At 40.9% G+C, this 15745-nt stretch overlaps 1 protein-coding gene across 2 annotated transcripts in view; it reads left to right on the top strand.

Moving 5' to 3' along the window:
* Window positions 1–5166: 5166 nt before the first annotated feature.
* POLA1 (DNA polymerase alpha 1, catalytic subunit) overlaps window positions 5167–15745 on the top strand; it is a 309415-nt gene continuing 298836 nt past the window's right edge. Inside the window, exons 1-4 of one of the 2 annotated variants that reach the window (XM_072818081.1) lie at window positions 5167–5330; window positions 10337–10461; window positions 13054–13150; window positions 14163–14243. In XM_072818081.1, the coding sequence (XP_072674182.1) occupies window positions 5288–5330; window positions 10337–10461; window positions 13054–13150; window positions 14163–14243 (346 nt within the window). In that variant the 5' untranslated portion in view covers window positions 5167–5287. The remainder of the gene's footprint in view (window positions 5331–10336; window positions 10462–13053; window positions 13151–14162; window positions 14244–15745) is intronic. The other variant, XR_012026683.1, reaches the window with a different exon arrangement.

Raw genomic sequence — 15745 nt, 5'->3', positions numbered from 1 at the left:
GATCATGACCTGAGCTGAAGGCAGCCCTTAACCAACTGAGTCACCCAGGTACCCCAATGCTCTCATCTTCTGTTTAGCATTTTTCTGTCCCAGTATTTAAGTATCTGAAATACTAACTAGGAGATTGCTTGGTAATTCTGGAATGAGAATAAAGCAAAGAAACAGAATACCGTGTCAGCTGGAGATATTAGTTACAAGCAACAGAAACAGACTTTGGCTGATTTGAGAAAAAAGGAGGTTTAGAGAAGAAAAGGATGGGGAAATGGAGGAAGGAGGGGGAGGATGTTATGAGAGGATCTCAGAGATGCACAGAATCACTAGGAAGCCAGGAGGGGCAAGGTGAAGGGGGTCGGCACATAGTGGGGTTCTGAAGCTGAAGTCACTGGTAAAAATCACACCTCCGCATTGCTGCCCAGCAGGAAGTGAGAAGCTGCTACCACTGGCTGGAAGAATGTTTCCGTTTTTTGTGACACTAGTTCCAAATTCAAAATCCTTCGTGGAAATGGCCAAGCTTAAGACTGTTCATGTGGTTGCTGGCAGAGTTACTGGGACAAAAGCATTTTCAGCTTCTAACGTGGTAGGTGGATCTGCCTCCCCACAAACTCAAAATGTGAGAAATATCCCATACGTGTCTGATACTGGGCAGCCAAAATAATGTCAAATATCTGTCATGAATTATTTAAGTAGTAATTTGTCCCCAGTAACAAGAAAACCCAAGCCATGTATGTATTTGTCTGTATCTATTTAAGGACCATAACTAAGTAGTGAGTAGTTTGCCTTTATCCTCAGTGTCTCTCTCCCTTGGGCAATGTTAGATCCTTTTCATTTTCTTTCTCTGATCCCTGATTTGCTGGGTGTCGTACATTCTTGCTTTAGAAGTGAGGTGAGTTTATAATTAAACCAAAGTATTTCTCCCTTTGTGCACTGATTCAATTAGTCCCAACCCCAGAATCATTGTCTTTAAGTAAAGTATTCAACAAACACCGTAAGGCTGCCATGGCACAGGAACACCTCACAGGCAGAGTCATCAGATGCCACCCAGAGAGGTGTGCTTTATCCAAGAGCAATGGTACACAAAATGTTCCAGGAAAGGGGCCTGCTCCGCTGCTGCTATACCTTTTAAATAATTTTTTTAAAGATTTATTTATTTAATTGAGAGAGAGAGAGAGAGAGAGAGAGAGCACAGAGTATGGCGGGCAGGGGGGTGGGCAGAGGGAGAGGGAAAAAGAGCATCCCAAGCAGATTTCCTGCTGAGCGCAGAGTCAGGCATGGGGCTGACTTCATGACCCTGAGATCACAACCCGAGCCTAAATCAAGAGTTGGGCACTCAACTGACTGAGCACCCCCCATGCCTTTTAATAAGCAAGTAAGTCAAGAGAGGGGCTTTGCAACTTATGTGCCTGGGAAAATGATTTGAGCTTGGGCACCAGCAGCTAGATGACCAGGGGAGTTGCATATCTACTCATATCACCTGGAATCCTTTGAGACGTCAAAGGCACACACAGCACCTCTCATTTCCTTGCCTATTTTCAGCTGGCATATTTTCTTCTCTCCATAGCTGCACATAAACATTATCTAGTTTTTTTTTTTAATTTTTATTTATTTATGATAGTCACAGCAGAGAGAGAGGCAGAGACATAGGCAGAGGGAGAAGCAGGCTCCATGCACCGGGAGCCCGACGTGGGACTCGATCCCAGGTCTCCAGGACCACGCCCTGGGCCAAAGGCAGGCGCCAAACCGCTGCGCCACCCAGGGATCCCCATTATCTAGTTTTGCTCAGAAACTCCCCATGGTCACAAAGCCGATTTCGTTAATAAATCCAAAAATAACCAGGTTCATGCTAGCAAACTCACACTGCTCATGGAACCAGAGTCCTGATTTATTGATTGTGATGAGAAATATACCTGGCAAACATGCCAGAATAGTATTTGGCTAGCTAGTTGTCTTCCCCTCTAGGAAAAAAAAAAGTCTAATTTATAAAAGAAAGGTCGCTTGGAGAGTAGACAAATAGATTGGGCTGGTATGGTGGTTTCACAGATATTAGGGACCAAGGCTCTTACCATTCTTTTCTACCATCTCTATGTGTGGTTTTCATCTTCAGGGTTATCTCATAATGCAGGATGGCTGTTGGAGCTTCCACCATCACAACTGTGTTGCAGGAAGAAAGAGAGAAAAGGCAAAGGGGTAAAAAAAAGAGGGTCCCCTTCCAGGTGTATCCAATTTCACTAAGCAGCCTTTCTGTAAGTCTCTACTGCTTAACTCTTGTGTGCCAGCAATTAGACATTTAGCTAAACCATGGTGCAAAGGAGGCTGGGAAACTCAGTCTTTTCCTTGATGTGCCCAGCTAAAAGTCCACATTCCATTACAAGAAGAAAGGGGAGAACGAATGTAGCAGTAGGAATAAAGCAATTCCTTGACATACCTACCTTGTATAGTTATTAGGAAGATCAATGTAATGGTAAAGCTTACTATAAAAATACAATAAGAATAATAGCTATTTGTTGAATGCTTTTGAGGTGTTGGCATACTAATGTATGTGTATTATTTCAATTAAATTTCATAATTGCTCCTGAGGTAAGTATAGTCTAAGAATCAAACCCTAAATCTGACTCTACCTGATGTTATAATGCCTCCTGGCATAATATAAAAGAGAACAAGTTGTAAGCAAAAAGAATCTATGATGCTATCATCTGGAGAAGATATACTTCATTTAACATAGGATTGCTATTTGATATATAGTCACAATTAAATGTGTGTGTTCCCTCTGCTCTTTTCACTTTGTAAAATGTCACAACACTTTCCATGTTTTGAGTTTTCCCAATTATTTTATCCTTTTGATGTCACATCATTAAACTTCTTCTCTGATGTGGATATTTAGGTCTGAATTTTTTACTGATGGAAAATGGTAGCCATTGACATCTTTGCATTTACTCTGTTTCTTGTGAGTTACTTCCTATTAATTTTTACCTGCAGAAATCATGGTTTGAAAGATAAAAGCATGCTATGGTACTTGCCACATCTTGCAATATTATTTTCCAAAAGGATGTACCTATTTTACACTGCCACTGGCAGAAAAATAAGCAGTTCCTCAACAACAGTTTACCAGCAATGGATAGAGTTTATATGGAGAGATATAGATAAAAAGATAGAAATGGTGGGAAATAGGATCTCAAGTTAGTTTTGTTTTTCTTTGTTTTTAGTAATAGCGATAAATTAAAAAAAAACTTTTCAATTTGGAAACCCACTGCAAAAACCAGTCCTGTGTTGTACAGGAGAGAGCAAGTTTAAGACAAATCGTGATTTTTTTTGTATTATTAGATAACAGAGGTAGATTTACAATGAAGTTAATGAAACAAGCTTTGAGGCCTCTTACTTGCTTATGGGCCACTTCTGAGGCCCTGGAAGATGCCCTAGCCATGGCCTCTTGTTTTTGTGAAAATTCGCAAAAGTTAGATTTTTTTAAACCACAATCTGTTATGGCTACTTGATGGTTTGCAGTAAACTCTGTCTCAAAAGAAGGGGGGGGCCTGATTTTTTATCTGTAACATTTTCCTATTTCCATGGTGTAAATACCCACTCCATGGCTGATTTCAAGCTACCAATAGCTTAACAAGTAGATTATGAAATTCCTGAATATGTAACAATTAGCTCTTGAGAATCACCACCTGTCCCTTTGATATACTTCCCTTCCTGCCTGGTGGTGGTGGTGGAAGTTGAGTTGGTGTTTCATTGCATTTAGACTTAGTAGCATCTATGTCGGTTGAAAGCACTCATTGTATTTAAAGATATTGATAGACCTCCTGGTGTAGGAATAGCTTCCAGGAGTATTCCTACCCCACTGTGCTCATTTGGAGTTTTGACCTGAATGTGCAGGGCCAGAAGTGATAAAATATGAAAGTGTCCTACGGGTCCTGGCTCCTGGAAGTATGTGGGTCATGAAAGAGAAACAAGATCTGAAATACTTAGAGTTCTAAGGTGGCATGTGGAAAATTATCAGACATGTGAAGTTGTAAAGGAAAGATTTGGTTCATAAATATGTGCCTACCCAAAACAGTTCTCTCCTGTTAGGAATAAACTTGAAACAAAAAAAAAAAAAAAGTTGCAACAATTTCTTTAAAGAGAAAGTATAGGCATAGACGTGTGCTTTAAACAGTGAGTGGATCTAAGTGCGAGTCACTATGTATTTGTCATGTATCACAACATATGGATCATATCTTAACATGATATTGTGTTATAGAGCTGAAAGAAAAATTTCTAAACAATCAGAAATTAAGAAACAAACATCGATCAACCACGCTGGAAGGCAGACTGAATTTTTTATACCCTTTTTAGAGAAAATGATATTATAAAATTGTCACATGAGGAAGAGATCAACAAGTATGTTGGCAAAAATGTAGGAAAAGATATTACAGGTGTGTGGAAGGCACATGTATAAAAATGTTATACCTAAAAAAGAAAATGGGACACATACATTATGTGCATTGTACCGTATACAAGAACCTAATGCCTTTTTTGTCTTTCATCACACTGACATTTTGCAAGAACCCCAGATATTTTGTAGACCGTCCTATGCTTTGAATACATCTGATTGTTTCTTCATGGTTAGATTCAGGTTAAGCATTTTTTGTAAGAAGGTTATATGGGTGATGTCGTTCCCTTTTCCAAGTGCATCACGTCAGGAGGCATATGATTGCCCCATGTGCTTTTTTTGGTCATTTGGGTATGACAGTGCTTTATATATATACATATATATATTTATAGTACACATATCCATAAATCACACAGCGACTGTGTTCACACGCTAAGAAGCAAAGTTATCAGGCAAGACTCAGAGCGCGCAGCAGGAGGCAGTCGCTTTCCCAAGGCTCTGGGGAAACGGTCCAACCACGCCCATCCTACTACCCGCCCGCGTCTTTTTTCTCAGAGAATGAACTCTCAGAACCAGAAAGCCCCTATCCCAATGTGCCCAAGTCTTTTCCCATCAGCGTGGGTGCGCCTGCGCAGCGAGCTTCCCCGCGGCTCTTTTCCAGCGCCCGGCCGCTTCTTTTTGCTGCTCTCCTCGGCCTCCCCTCCACTCGAGCTTTTCCCTAAGGGGTCATAACAGGGCGCCAAACCGGCGTCCGCGGGAAGGCCGGGGGCGGGGCGCGGCGCGGCGCGGCACGTCAGTGGCCTTCCGGGCGGAAGTCCGCAGCCTCTGGAGCCTCTGATTGGCTTTCAGCCTGGCGCCTGTCTCGGCCCCCGCGCCAGTTTCGGGCTGCTTGGCGCGGAATCGGGAGCCTGCAGGACCATGGCGCTGGTACACGGCGAAGACTGCGACCTGGGGTCGAGCGGTGAGGGATGAGCCCGCGTGCGGGGTTCGGGGTTGGGAATACAGGGGCCGTGGCGTGATTGCGGGTGGTGAGGGCTCTGGAGAGGTCTTTTTAATTTGGGGTGGGGGGCGCTCGTCTGGTTCGCCTGACGGGTCCTTTTGGGCGCGGACCTTGGTAGTCCCGGGCTGGGACTCACTTGTGTCGGGTGGGGCTTCCTCGCAGGGCCGTTTGCTCCTGGCAAACCAGAGCGCATCCCTTGCAGGGCCTGTGTCAGAGTTGCTCTCCGCACGAGTCCGCATTTTCTTTTTATTTCTTTTGGCCAGTGCGTTCCACGTGCTGGGCACACCTGCATCAGACTGACCCCGATGGGGCACAGTCTTGGTTCAAAGTATCTAACAACTCTTAGTTCAAAGTATCTACCTGAGGGCTACAACGAACGAATGTGAGCTCTTTCTATGAAAACTCTCAGGGAAATGTTTATACACTTTAACTCAGCAGGAGAGAAAGTCTAAGGGCTGTCACCAGAAAATACAAATGTGCCTTGTCTTAGGTAATGGGTTTTTACTTCATGCATTAACAATTTTTTTCTCTCAAATTCTATGGAAAGTTCTTCCGAGTGCTGCATAGAAGTAGTGTTCACAATCTAGTCATCTTTGGTGAAGTTACCCCCCCCCCCGAAAAAAATCGAATCAGCTCAGCAGCATTTGGAATGCCCTGTATATGACTCCGTTTTCAGTAGTAATCTTTTATTTCCAAAAATAGAATACAAAAATGTAAATGGCTTTGATTTCTGATTTTTGGACTATGTTCAAGTAAAGTGTGACTTAACTTCAGTGAATGTCTGGTTTAAATTCAGATGCTTCACTTTCTTAGTTCAGGGTACATCTCCTGTCACCCAGATACATCTCCATTAATGAGAACTTGCCTTCTAATCAGTTTCCTTTGCATTCACCTAGTTGTGAATCACAGATACCAATTTGCTCCAGCCTTTCGTTTTTAAGACAATTTGTTTTGGAGAGTCGTCAACCCTGGATTACAAATGGGATGTAGGTTGTGAGTATATGAACAGTCTCTGCAGCTCTCCATCAGTGATTTGCCACTAGGGTTTCTTTCTTCACCATAAAAACTGTACGTCATCTGTGAACATCAAGAAATCACTCTTTGGAAGATGCTGTGTAATCTTGAGTCCCCTCTTAAGTCATGGTGTTGATTAAGTAGTTGCTAGAGACTTGTGACTGGAATTTTTCCCTTAGAGCAGAAAGATTGTTACCTGAAAGACTTGCATGCTAGTGTCTGCTTTGGGGGAGAATGGGGGTACTTCAGATGGTAATTTTGAACTGAATATTTAAAGTTTTGTAATGGATTTTTTCATGCCTTTTTGTTGTTGTTAACTTATCTACACGAAGCATTGGACACATTCCAAGAAGGAAATTCTAGGTCTTTTTTCCTCTTAAGTATTAGAAGGTGGGGTACCTTGACAATGGCAGTGAAAAGTTGAAAGGTCTGTAACTACCTATTATTACATATAAAAAGGGATCAGGGAGAGTTTAATGATTTTTAAAAAGCAAGTATAGTGGTTTATTCATTTGTTCATTCAGCAAATATTTACTATGTACCTGCTAGGTATAGGCATTAAATGGTAGGTAAGCTGGACATAGTCTTGTCTTCCTGGAGTTGAGATGGTAAAGAGCTAATTGCATGTGGTGCTATATTGAGGCTTCTCTGAGAAAACCACTTACCTTTATTTTTGCTTTCTAAAGCTAGACCATGGTACTTCTGGGTGTGTTGTGTGCGCGCTAAGTGTGTGTGTGTGTGTCTGCCCTACGTCTGTACACACATACACAAACATGAAATGAGATCCTATATTGCTGATACAAAATAAGCCAAGGTCCTTCATTTAATCCTTAACAACTTTATGAAGCAGACACAATTATCCCCATTTCACAGATGAGAATCCTGAGGCTCTGCATTACAGTGAGTCCTTTGGTCTAACCCACAAGAGCCAACTCTAGCTGATGTAAATAGAAAAAGAGGAATTTAAGTATTTTAGGGATTAGAAGGATACTGTGGTGGTCACAGAAACTCCAGGTGGACTTGAGAATCACTTTGGGGGGCTGCTTAGCCAGGAATGGTAATTAAAGTTGTGCCACAGGGGATCCCTGGGTGGCGCAGCGGTTTGGCACCTGCCTTTGGCCCAGGGCGCGATCCTGGAGACCCGGGACCGAATCCCACGTCAGGCTCCCGGTGCATGGATCCTGCTTCTTCCTCTGCCTGTGTCTCTGCCTCTCTCTCTCTCTCTCTCTCTCGGACTATCATAAATAAATAAAAATAAAAAAAATAAAAAATAAAGTTGTGCCACAGAACTGGTCTAGTGAGGAGGTCATTGTCAGCCATGGCCAAGTACTTGATGTTATAGTTTGTATCTTGGGACATTGCTGGCTGAGTGACCCCAAGTAATCCTCTTGCAGCTGTTGCTATTTCTAGAATCTTCCATTAGCCCATCCACTTTCCTTCTGACACTAGCTTCTGATTTAAAGTCTGAGCAGGTATTCCTACTTGATAGAGCCTGTTTTATATGTTCATGCCCTCGCTACAAGCGTATGTGGGAAAGAGCATCTGCTTTTTCAACTTCTCTAGTGGGACTTGGGCTCTGCATCCCATCAAGGTTTATAAGGAGGGGATTTCACAGACAAGTTCAGGTGCCAGGCAGCTTAAAAAACAACTTGAAGGCACCTGGTCACTACAGCTCAGAGATGTTAACTGGTGGTCTCATGTCACCCAATAAGTGGTGGAGCCGGATTGTGCTGCTTCTCCCTAATCTCCTATTCTCCCACTCTACACTCATGTAAGATTTACCTCCCATACCCACTTCCTCTTGGTTTCTGAGTACACCTTGTAGTTTTTTTTTTTAAATAAGAATTTTTATTTATTTTTTTTAAAGATTTTATTTATTTATTCATGAGAATGCACAGAGAGGAGAGAGAGAGGCAGAGATGCAGGCAGAGGGAGAAGCAGGCTCCATGCACCGGGAGCCCGATGTGGGACTTGATCCGGGGTCTCCAGGATCGCGCCCTGGGCCAAAGGCAGGCGCCAAACCGCTGCGCCACCCAGGGATCCCCACCTTGTAGTTTCATCCCTTTGTAATTAGGCTTATGCTTTTTTGTGTGCTTCTGCCCCTTTCCGCCCTATATTCTGGTGGCGAAATTCTAATGGTCTTTCTGGATCTGTGTTGGACACCTTCCCTGTGAAGCCTTCTGTGAATTTCTCAAAGTTAGCGTTCTTTGTTGTGTTTCCTCAGTACCTTGTCCTTGCCTCTTCTATGGCACCATGTCTGTATGATGGTGGGAGCCTCAGCTCCTTTTGCTTTATTTGACTGGGAGCCCCCTTGAGGGCAGGCAACTCTTCCTTTCTGTAATTGTAGGAAAGAAACCTGTAGAATGGTACATTGTTGCCTGTGAAGTAAGTCCATTTGAAGAACTATAAATTTTGTCAAGAGAGTCTATTAAGGAGTCAGTGGCATCTTTAAGGGAATATACTGAGGCCAGCTTTTCACTGTCAGTAGTCATGTCCAGTAATCCCCTTAACCTTTTCATGTAGACCTGCTTGTGATTTTTTGAAATCATTTGAGTGACACCCAAGATTTTGTGGCTGTCATCTTTAAGTACATGCATTCCTTAATTTTTACTTAATGCCTTTCTGAAAATGGATTTACAAGTCAAATACGAAAGTCAAACAATAGACTGAGATGTTCAAGAGAGATTGTTTCCAGAAAGCTAGGGGGAAAAATGATCTCTATGTTTCACCTGTAAGATTTAGTTATCAACAGTTTATTTTCAGCATTTGGTACATGTTCTTTAAATTGCATCTTCTATTTCAGTCAAACACGTTGTCCATCAGTTGAATGTTGTTATGAGTATTCCAAAGGGGTTGGAGCTTTTAGGATGCATCTTATCAATCCTTCTTTTCTGTGCCTCCTTCTTTTTATGAAATAATTAGCACCAAATACAATAAAATACTCAACTTCACAGACTCAGATGGCGATCATGCTAAGCCAAAACTCATGGCTGGCAAGCAGCATGGTCTCACTTGACTTGATTATTCATCATCTGGTAAACGACTCTCAATTTTGTGGATGATTCATCATCTGGTAAACGACTCTCAATTTTGTGGATGATTCATCATCTGGTAAACGACTCTCAATTTTGTGGATGAACTATTTTCAGTATATATATGTGGTGGTCAGTTCCTAATGACCAAAAGCATGATTACTTCAAAAGTTGAATGAACACTGAGGCATTCTGGTATTCCATTAATTTTTGACAAAATACATTTTAATCTTTGTAATTTTGCACTATCACCCTATGTCCTAACCAAGTGAATGAGGCCTGGAAATCAGTGAAGGAATCAAGAATCTCTTCAGAGCCCTGTGTGTTAAATTCTCCCAACCGCCCACTTTATCCGTGCTTTGAAATTCCAAATACTTCATCTGAACCTCTGTTAGGGCATGTATTCTAAAGATTGTTTTTGAGTTAGTTACTACTTATCTCCCATTTTAGACGGTAAGTTTTGTGAGTACAGAATCTTTTTGTCTTTCAGAGAGACTAGTACTTTACTAAGAGCAGGTGCTCCTTTAAAGCCTTTCAAATGTTGATTAATAGAACACAAAATGAATTGTACTTCTTTTATAACTCTACTTATGGCCTGTCATTTCTAATGGAAAGGTTATAGATTAATGGCTGATCTCCTTTCTTTATTGTCTCTGCAAGATACCAGTTGATTTTGAAATTTTCCTCTTTTTGGAGGAAAAAAGTAACAGTTGCTTCAGTTCTTTTAACTGGGTCTTAGAGAAAATTTCTGGAGTCACAGGAGCTGTGTGAACTTGTCCTTCATGAACCATCTACAGTATGAAAACTAATCATTTCTATAATACTGAAATTGTGATACTATTGACTGGGAACATTCCTGTTCCTGAGAGAAGATGGCTGACAATTTTGTAACATCTCATGTAAACTTGGCTTTTTTTTCAGCTGTGTCAGATTCAGGGAGTTTTGTATCTTCTCGATCCCGGCGAGAAAAAAAATCAAAGAGAGGGCGCCAAGAAGCTCTAGAAAGACTGAAAAGGGCTAAAGCTGGTGAGAAGTATAAATATGAAGTAAGTAACCATTTTTTTCTTCTCCTTTGCTTCATTTAATTCATAGCCTGTAGGTATTTTATGTCCCTTTTGTCACTGATTAGAAATACCAATATATGTTGTACTTGCAATAGTTAATTTCTTACTATTGAAAAAGTGTGGGCATGAAGTACATTTACACATTTTGGCAATTACTTGGCTCTTTAAGTTCCTGTAAGGCACTTTACAGATGCTGTTTTTTTCCTTATTAAGCACACTGCATGGGCGCCTGGGTGGCTTAGTCTGTTAAGCATCTGCTTTCAGCTCAGGTCATGATCCCAGGACCCTGGGATCGAGCCCCACATCAGGCTCCCTGCCCAGTGGAGAATCTGCTTTCTCCATCTCCCTCTGCTTCATCCCTCTGCTCTCACGCTCTTTCCCTTGCTCACTCTCTCAAATAAATAAAATATTAAAAAACACAACACACTGCAGCTGTGGTAAATTTCATAGCTTTGTTGGGGGAACTTAGAAATGCTTTTACTTTTAAGATATTGAGCATTCTAGCTAAGCATGACTTCTTGGAGGGAATTGTTTTTCCTAATTTCATCTGTGGCAGGTGAGGACTTGGGTCTTACTTCTGCTGTGTCCTGTGTGTAAGATTGAATGTGATGCCCTTTTGACCATTTTCCTCTAACCACTATTTATGGCCTGTAGCTAAAACAAAAAAATCAGAGTGGTTACCATCTATACAGCATTGTCTGGCATCACCTTCAATGTGTTCCTTGAGTGTCTCAGCTGCCTCAGGGCTAGAAAGTGATTAATTAATACGAGAAAAAAATGATAACCGCAACTGCTGTACTTTTTTATCGAACACTGTTCTAAGTGCTTTTACAAATATGTTTATTTAATCTTTCCAATAATTATGAAAAGTTAGATACTGTGATTAACAGCATTTCATAGGTGAGAATTCTGAGGTCACAGTGGCAGAGCCTGTGAGCACAGGCAGTCTGGCTTCAGAATATGCATATTTAACCATGGCCTATACTGTGTTGTGCAATTAAGAAAGTGGAAGAGGATTTTTGTCATTTGGCATCATTCGCTCGAGTTAAGTGAGTCAACCAGATCACAAAGGGTTGCTAAAAGGATTATAGTAAAGCAGGAATAAAGCATTTTTAATGTAAGTACTCCTATAAAGGAGTTCTGTGGGGGCATTTCAGATGTTGACACAATGTGACTGATTTCCCTTTAATCACTCATGTTAATTGCATGGCTCTAAGAGTTCATACTGAGCAGTAGCACAGTTTTTTGACATAGAGTCAAAATGACTTTTTACTCAAAATGATTTTCTAAGGTAGTTTTCTGGTATCTTTTTGATAGTATAGAAGTGAGTTACTTAAATAAGAGACAAAGTATGCCTAATGGACTTCAACCAACAGAAATATAATCCTGCAAGTTCACTTCCTCTGCCAAAAGAAAATTGGTCAGTATAGTAATATTAATTGGGCTCATTTGTGTTTGGGTTGTCAAAAAATTAATTTGGTAGGGCAGGTAGTTTCTATTATCAAATGGTGAAAGGCCGAATCAACATTTGCCAGTGATCGCTATAGAACAGATTAAACAGCAGGCGAAAACTAAGCCTGATCCTGTAATTGTTATAAGTCTTGTAGCTGTGGCAGGAGTCCAGTCAGCTCTGCCCATTGGGTTCTCAAAGCTCTGTGTCCAAGCAATTTTTCCTAGAGTCTTAGTTCTTCAGCTGGAGTTATTTCCTTCATCCCTTACCCACTTGAACTCTGGAGAGAAGGGGGGAATTTTTAATCGGGTATCTAGGAGTTCTAAGTGGCCCACCAAATTCTGAGTTGGCAAGTTGCTATTACTATGGCAGCTGAGGTGGTGTGCCTCTGTCCTGCTTGTTGCTTAAACTGTGAAGTGGTCTGCTCTATTCATGCCAGTAGTTAACGGCCCTCTGGAAGTTTGGGTAGCTCATGTTATTAGAGGACTTGCCCTTCACATAGCTCAGCATTTCAGTCTCTGCAGTCTCAAGACCTGAGAATGGTAAGAGATCAGTGGTAATACAAATAGGGATCACTCAAAAATTATTTCCTGTGTACCTATAGAATATAGAGTGCGCTTGTTTTGCTGATTTGGGGGAGGGGGATAGGTGGGGCAGAGTTTCCTTTTAAACTCTATTTGGTTGATTGAATTGTTATTAAAATTGCCAGTGTGCAGGGCAACATCAGCTAGTGGAGAGGGGGTTGGCATGCCTTGTGGGTTTGCTAAGTATTGGAGAAACCAGTCTAGAAGTTAAAAGTGAATAATCCCCAAAGCAGCTAACAAAGAATTGGCTATAATTCAGTTTGTTTTTTATGAAGTAGATGAGTAATTGATGGTGTGACAAGTATATTATGCTAATGGAATCATTTAATATCTTGTGTTAACACCCACCTAAAAGGAATACTAAGTTAATTGATGTCTATTTAAGGAAAAACCCGGTAGTGGTGTTGAATGTCAGAACTCATGATATGGTTGCAGCTACTCCTTCAGGCTGCCATTCCCATTTCAATTTGACAATTTTTCATCAGAATTGTTTAACACTTTCACTCCATTTGAAGCTTTCTCAAACTTGTATGATTGCAGGTTGAGGACTTCACAAGTGTTTATGAAGAAGTTGATGAAGAACAGTATTCGAAGCTGGTTCAGGCCCGCCAGGATGATGACTGGATCGTGGATGATGGTATGTGGGAAGAAATTCCCTTCTAAGTATTATGTTAGTTTTTGTTGAGTCTCATGTGGTGGAGTTGCTGCTTTGCATGAGCAGATGTACGACACTGTTAAAATGATATTGGTTCAGATTTTTCTCAAATACATTATTTGAGAATGTGGAGGGAATACAATAGAAATTTTATTCTGGGGTATTTTGGAGAATCCAGACACATACCTCAGGATATAGTGTAAATCCTCCAGGAAACGACTCTGTAGTAATTGGGATACACCACATACCTGTGGGGTATCCTCAGGTGATGTGGTGTTGAGAAAACTGTCTATTGAACAGAGTGGCTGTGACGATTACACGAAGCTATATGTGTGAAGAGTAACTTGGACAGTCGAAAGCACAGAGCAGAGGCTGGTCCTGATGTTTTTACAATCCATGTAGAAAGCTCACTGGTTCCTGCTTGTCAGGTATAACTTCTTGGGCATGCTCCTGCAGACCACAGGTAGTGGTATAGACTGCACCTGTAACCATAATTGTGTTTCTATTTCTGTAGTTGGACTCAGCTCTATTGCCAGTTTTCCTTCATAGACTGAAGTGCTTTTCTAGGCCTGTGTAATCTCTATTCTTTTGCTTTTTATTCTTTGGGTAGAATAAAACTACTCTTAAGCATCCCGTTGTGGCAGACTTTGATGCTGTGGGCCAAATCATTTCCCTAGCTCACCTAGATGGGCATAGCATATATCCTTTGGTTTTGACACAGCAGACCTGCTGTGTAGATGCTTATGTTTCATCTGATACCCGTCTTAACAGGATTCTGCTGCATTTAAAAATGGCACAGCCAGGAGAACATCTGAGTAGGTATTAGAGGTGTTTTTGTTGTTGTGGCTAAAATATACTGGCCACTTTTAGAAACTTGGTCCCATTTTAAATTTTGTTCCGCGGGCACTTGACGGGATGAGCACCAGATGTTATGATATATGTTGGCAAATTGAACTCCAATAAAAAAAAATTTAAAAAAAATTTGTTCCTGCAGATGGTATTGGCTATGTGGAAGATGGCCGAGAGATTTTTGATGATGACCTTGAAGACGATGCCCTTGATTCTCATGAGAAAGGTACCCATATTTTGTTTTCAAGAATGCAATTTTGAGATTTACAGAATCACAATTTGAGATGACTTAGTACTTTGGCCCAGTTTCCTTTAAAGGAAAAGGACTTACCATAATTGTTTTTAGGTGTAGAATATGTCCTAATACTGAGAAAAGCATAGTTACATAGAAAATTAAATGTAAAAAGCAAAAACAATACCACAAAATGAGGTTTAATGTCTCTATCATCCAAAGAGTTTGCTCTTCTATTTATTTTTGGATTTTAGTTCTGTGGTCATTTTAGACTTGCTGATTTTGAGAGCTGCAGCAATAAGTGATGTCTTTTAATTCCTACTGAATTGATGTACTTAAAATTTTAGCTCTTTGATAGTAGTACAGTACAATAATAAGGTTTAGTAATCAACTTGCTTTGTCTAATCAAAATTTAAAATGATATAAATGAATGGGTTAGATTTTCTTAGCTACATAATCATTGGCAAAACATTTTTTTTTTTGAGTAAACAAGCCTGATTTAGTTTCTGTAAAATGTGAAGGGGAAATTATCTTTAGTATTTGTTTTTTTGATTTACTTCATTATTATCACCAAGTGTAGATCGTGGGTCAGCAAACTCTGGCCCACTCACAGCCAGTTTATTTTAAACAGCTTTATTGAGCTGTAATTCACATTCCATACAATGCACCTATTTAAAGTGTACATTTCGATGGTGTTTGCTGTAGTCACAGAGTTGGGCGGCCATCACCACAATCAGTCTCACATTTTCATTACCCTAGAAGGAAAGCATGTCAGTTACTGTGTAGCTCCCTGCTCAGAATGGTTTTTTCATTTTTAAAAAGAGAAAAATGCAAAGAAGAACATGTAATAGCACCAGACAGATGTGTGTGGCCACGAAGCCTAAAATCTGTGCTATCTTGCCCTCTTCAGAAAGTCTGGACCCTAAATTTTCAATGTTTTCTACATTTGTTTACTTTCTTTCTCTTCCCCCCTTCCCAACTGTATACACACAGACTTTATTTTAGGTCAACTTATTGAAAGTAAGTTGAAAACACCATGACACTTCCCCTCTATATGCTTTATCAGTGACCTCCTAAGAACAAGGATGCTTGTCTTCTTAGCCACAGTCCCATTCTCATAATGTCATCTAATATCTTGGTTCATGCTAAGATTTCCCATTAGCCCAAAATGATCGCTGTTTTTTCAGATGCAGAGTCCACTTTAGTTTTTATGTCTCTTGAGTCTTATTTAGTGTAGAATAGCACCATCCCTCTCCTCATCCCCCTCGGGCTGTGTGTGGTCTTTCATGACCTTGACCTCTTTATTTTTATTTATTTATTTTTTAAATTTTTTTTTATTTATTCATGAGAGACAGAGAGAGACAGAGACACAGGCAGAGGGAGAAGCAGGCTCCATGCAGGGACCCTGACGTGGGACTCAATCCCCGGTCTCCAGGATCAGGCCCTGGACTGAAGGCGTGGCTAAACCGCTGAGCCACGCCACCCAGGATGCCTGA

The sequence above is a fragment of the Canis lupus genome, chromosome X (assembly GCF_048164855.1).
Source record: "Canis lupus baileyi chromosome X, mCanLup2.hap1, whole genome shotgun sequence".
NCBI lineage: Eukaryota > Metazoa > Chordata > Mammalia > Carnivora > Canidae > Canis > Canis lupus.
Note: the sequence above shows the minus strand (reverse complement) of the source record. Positions and strands in the feature narration are given on the sequence as shown.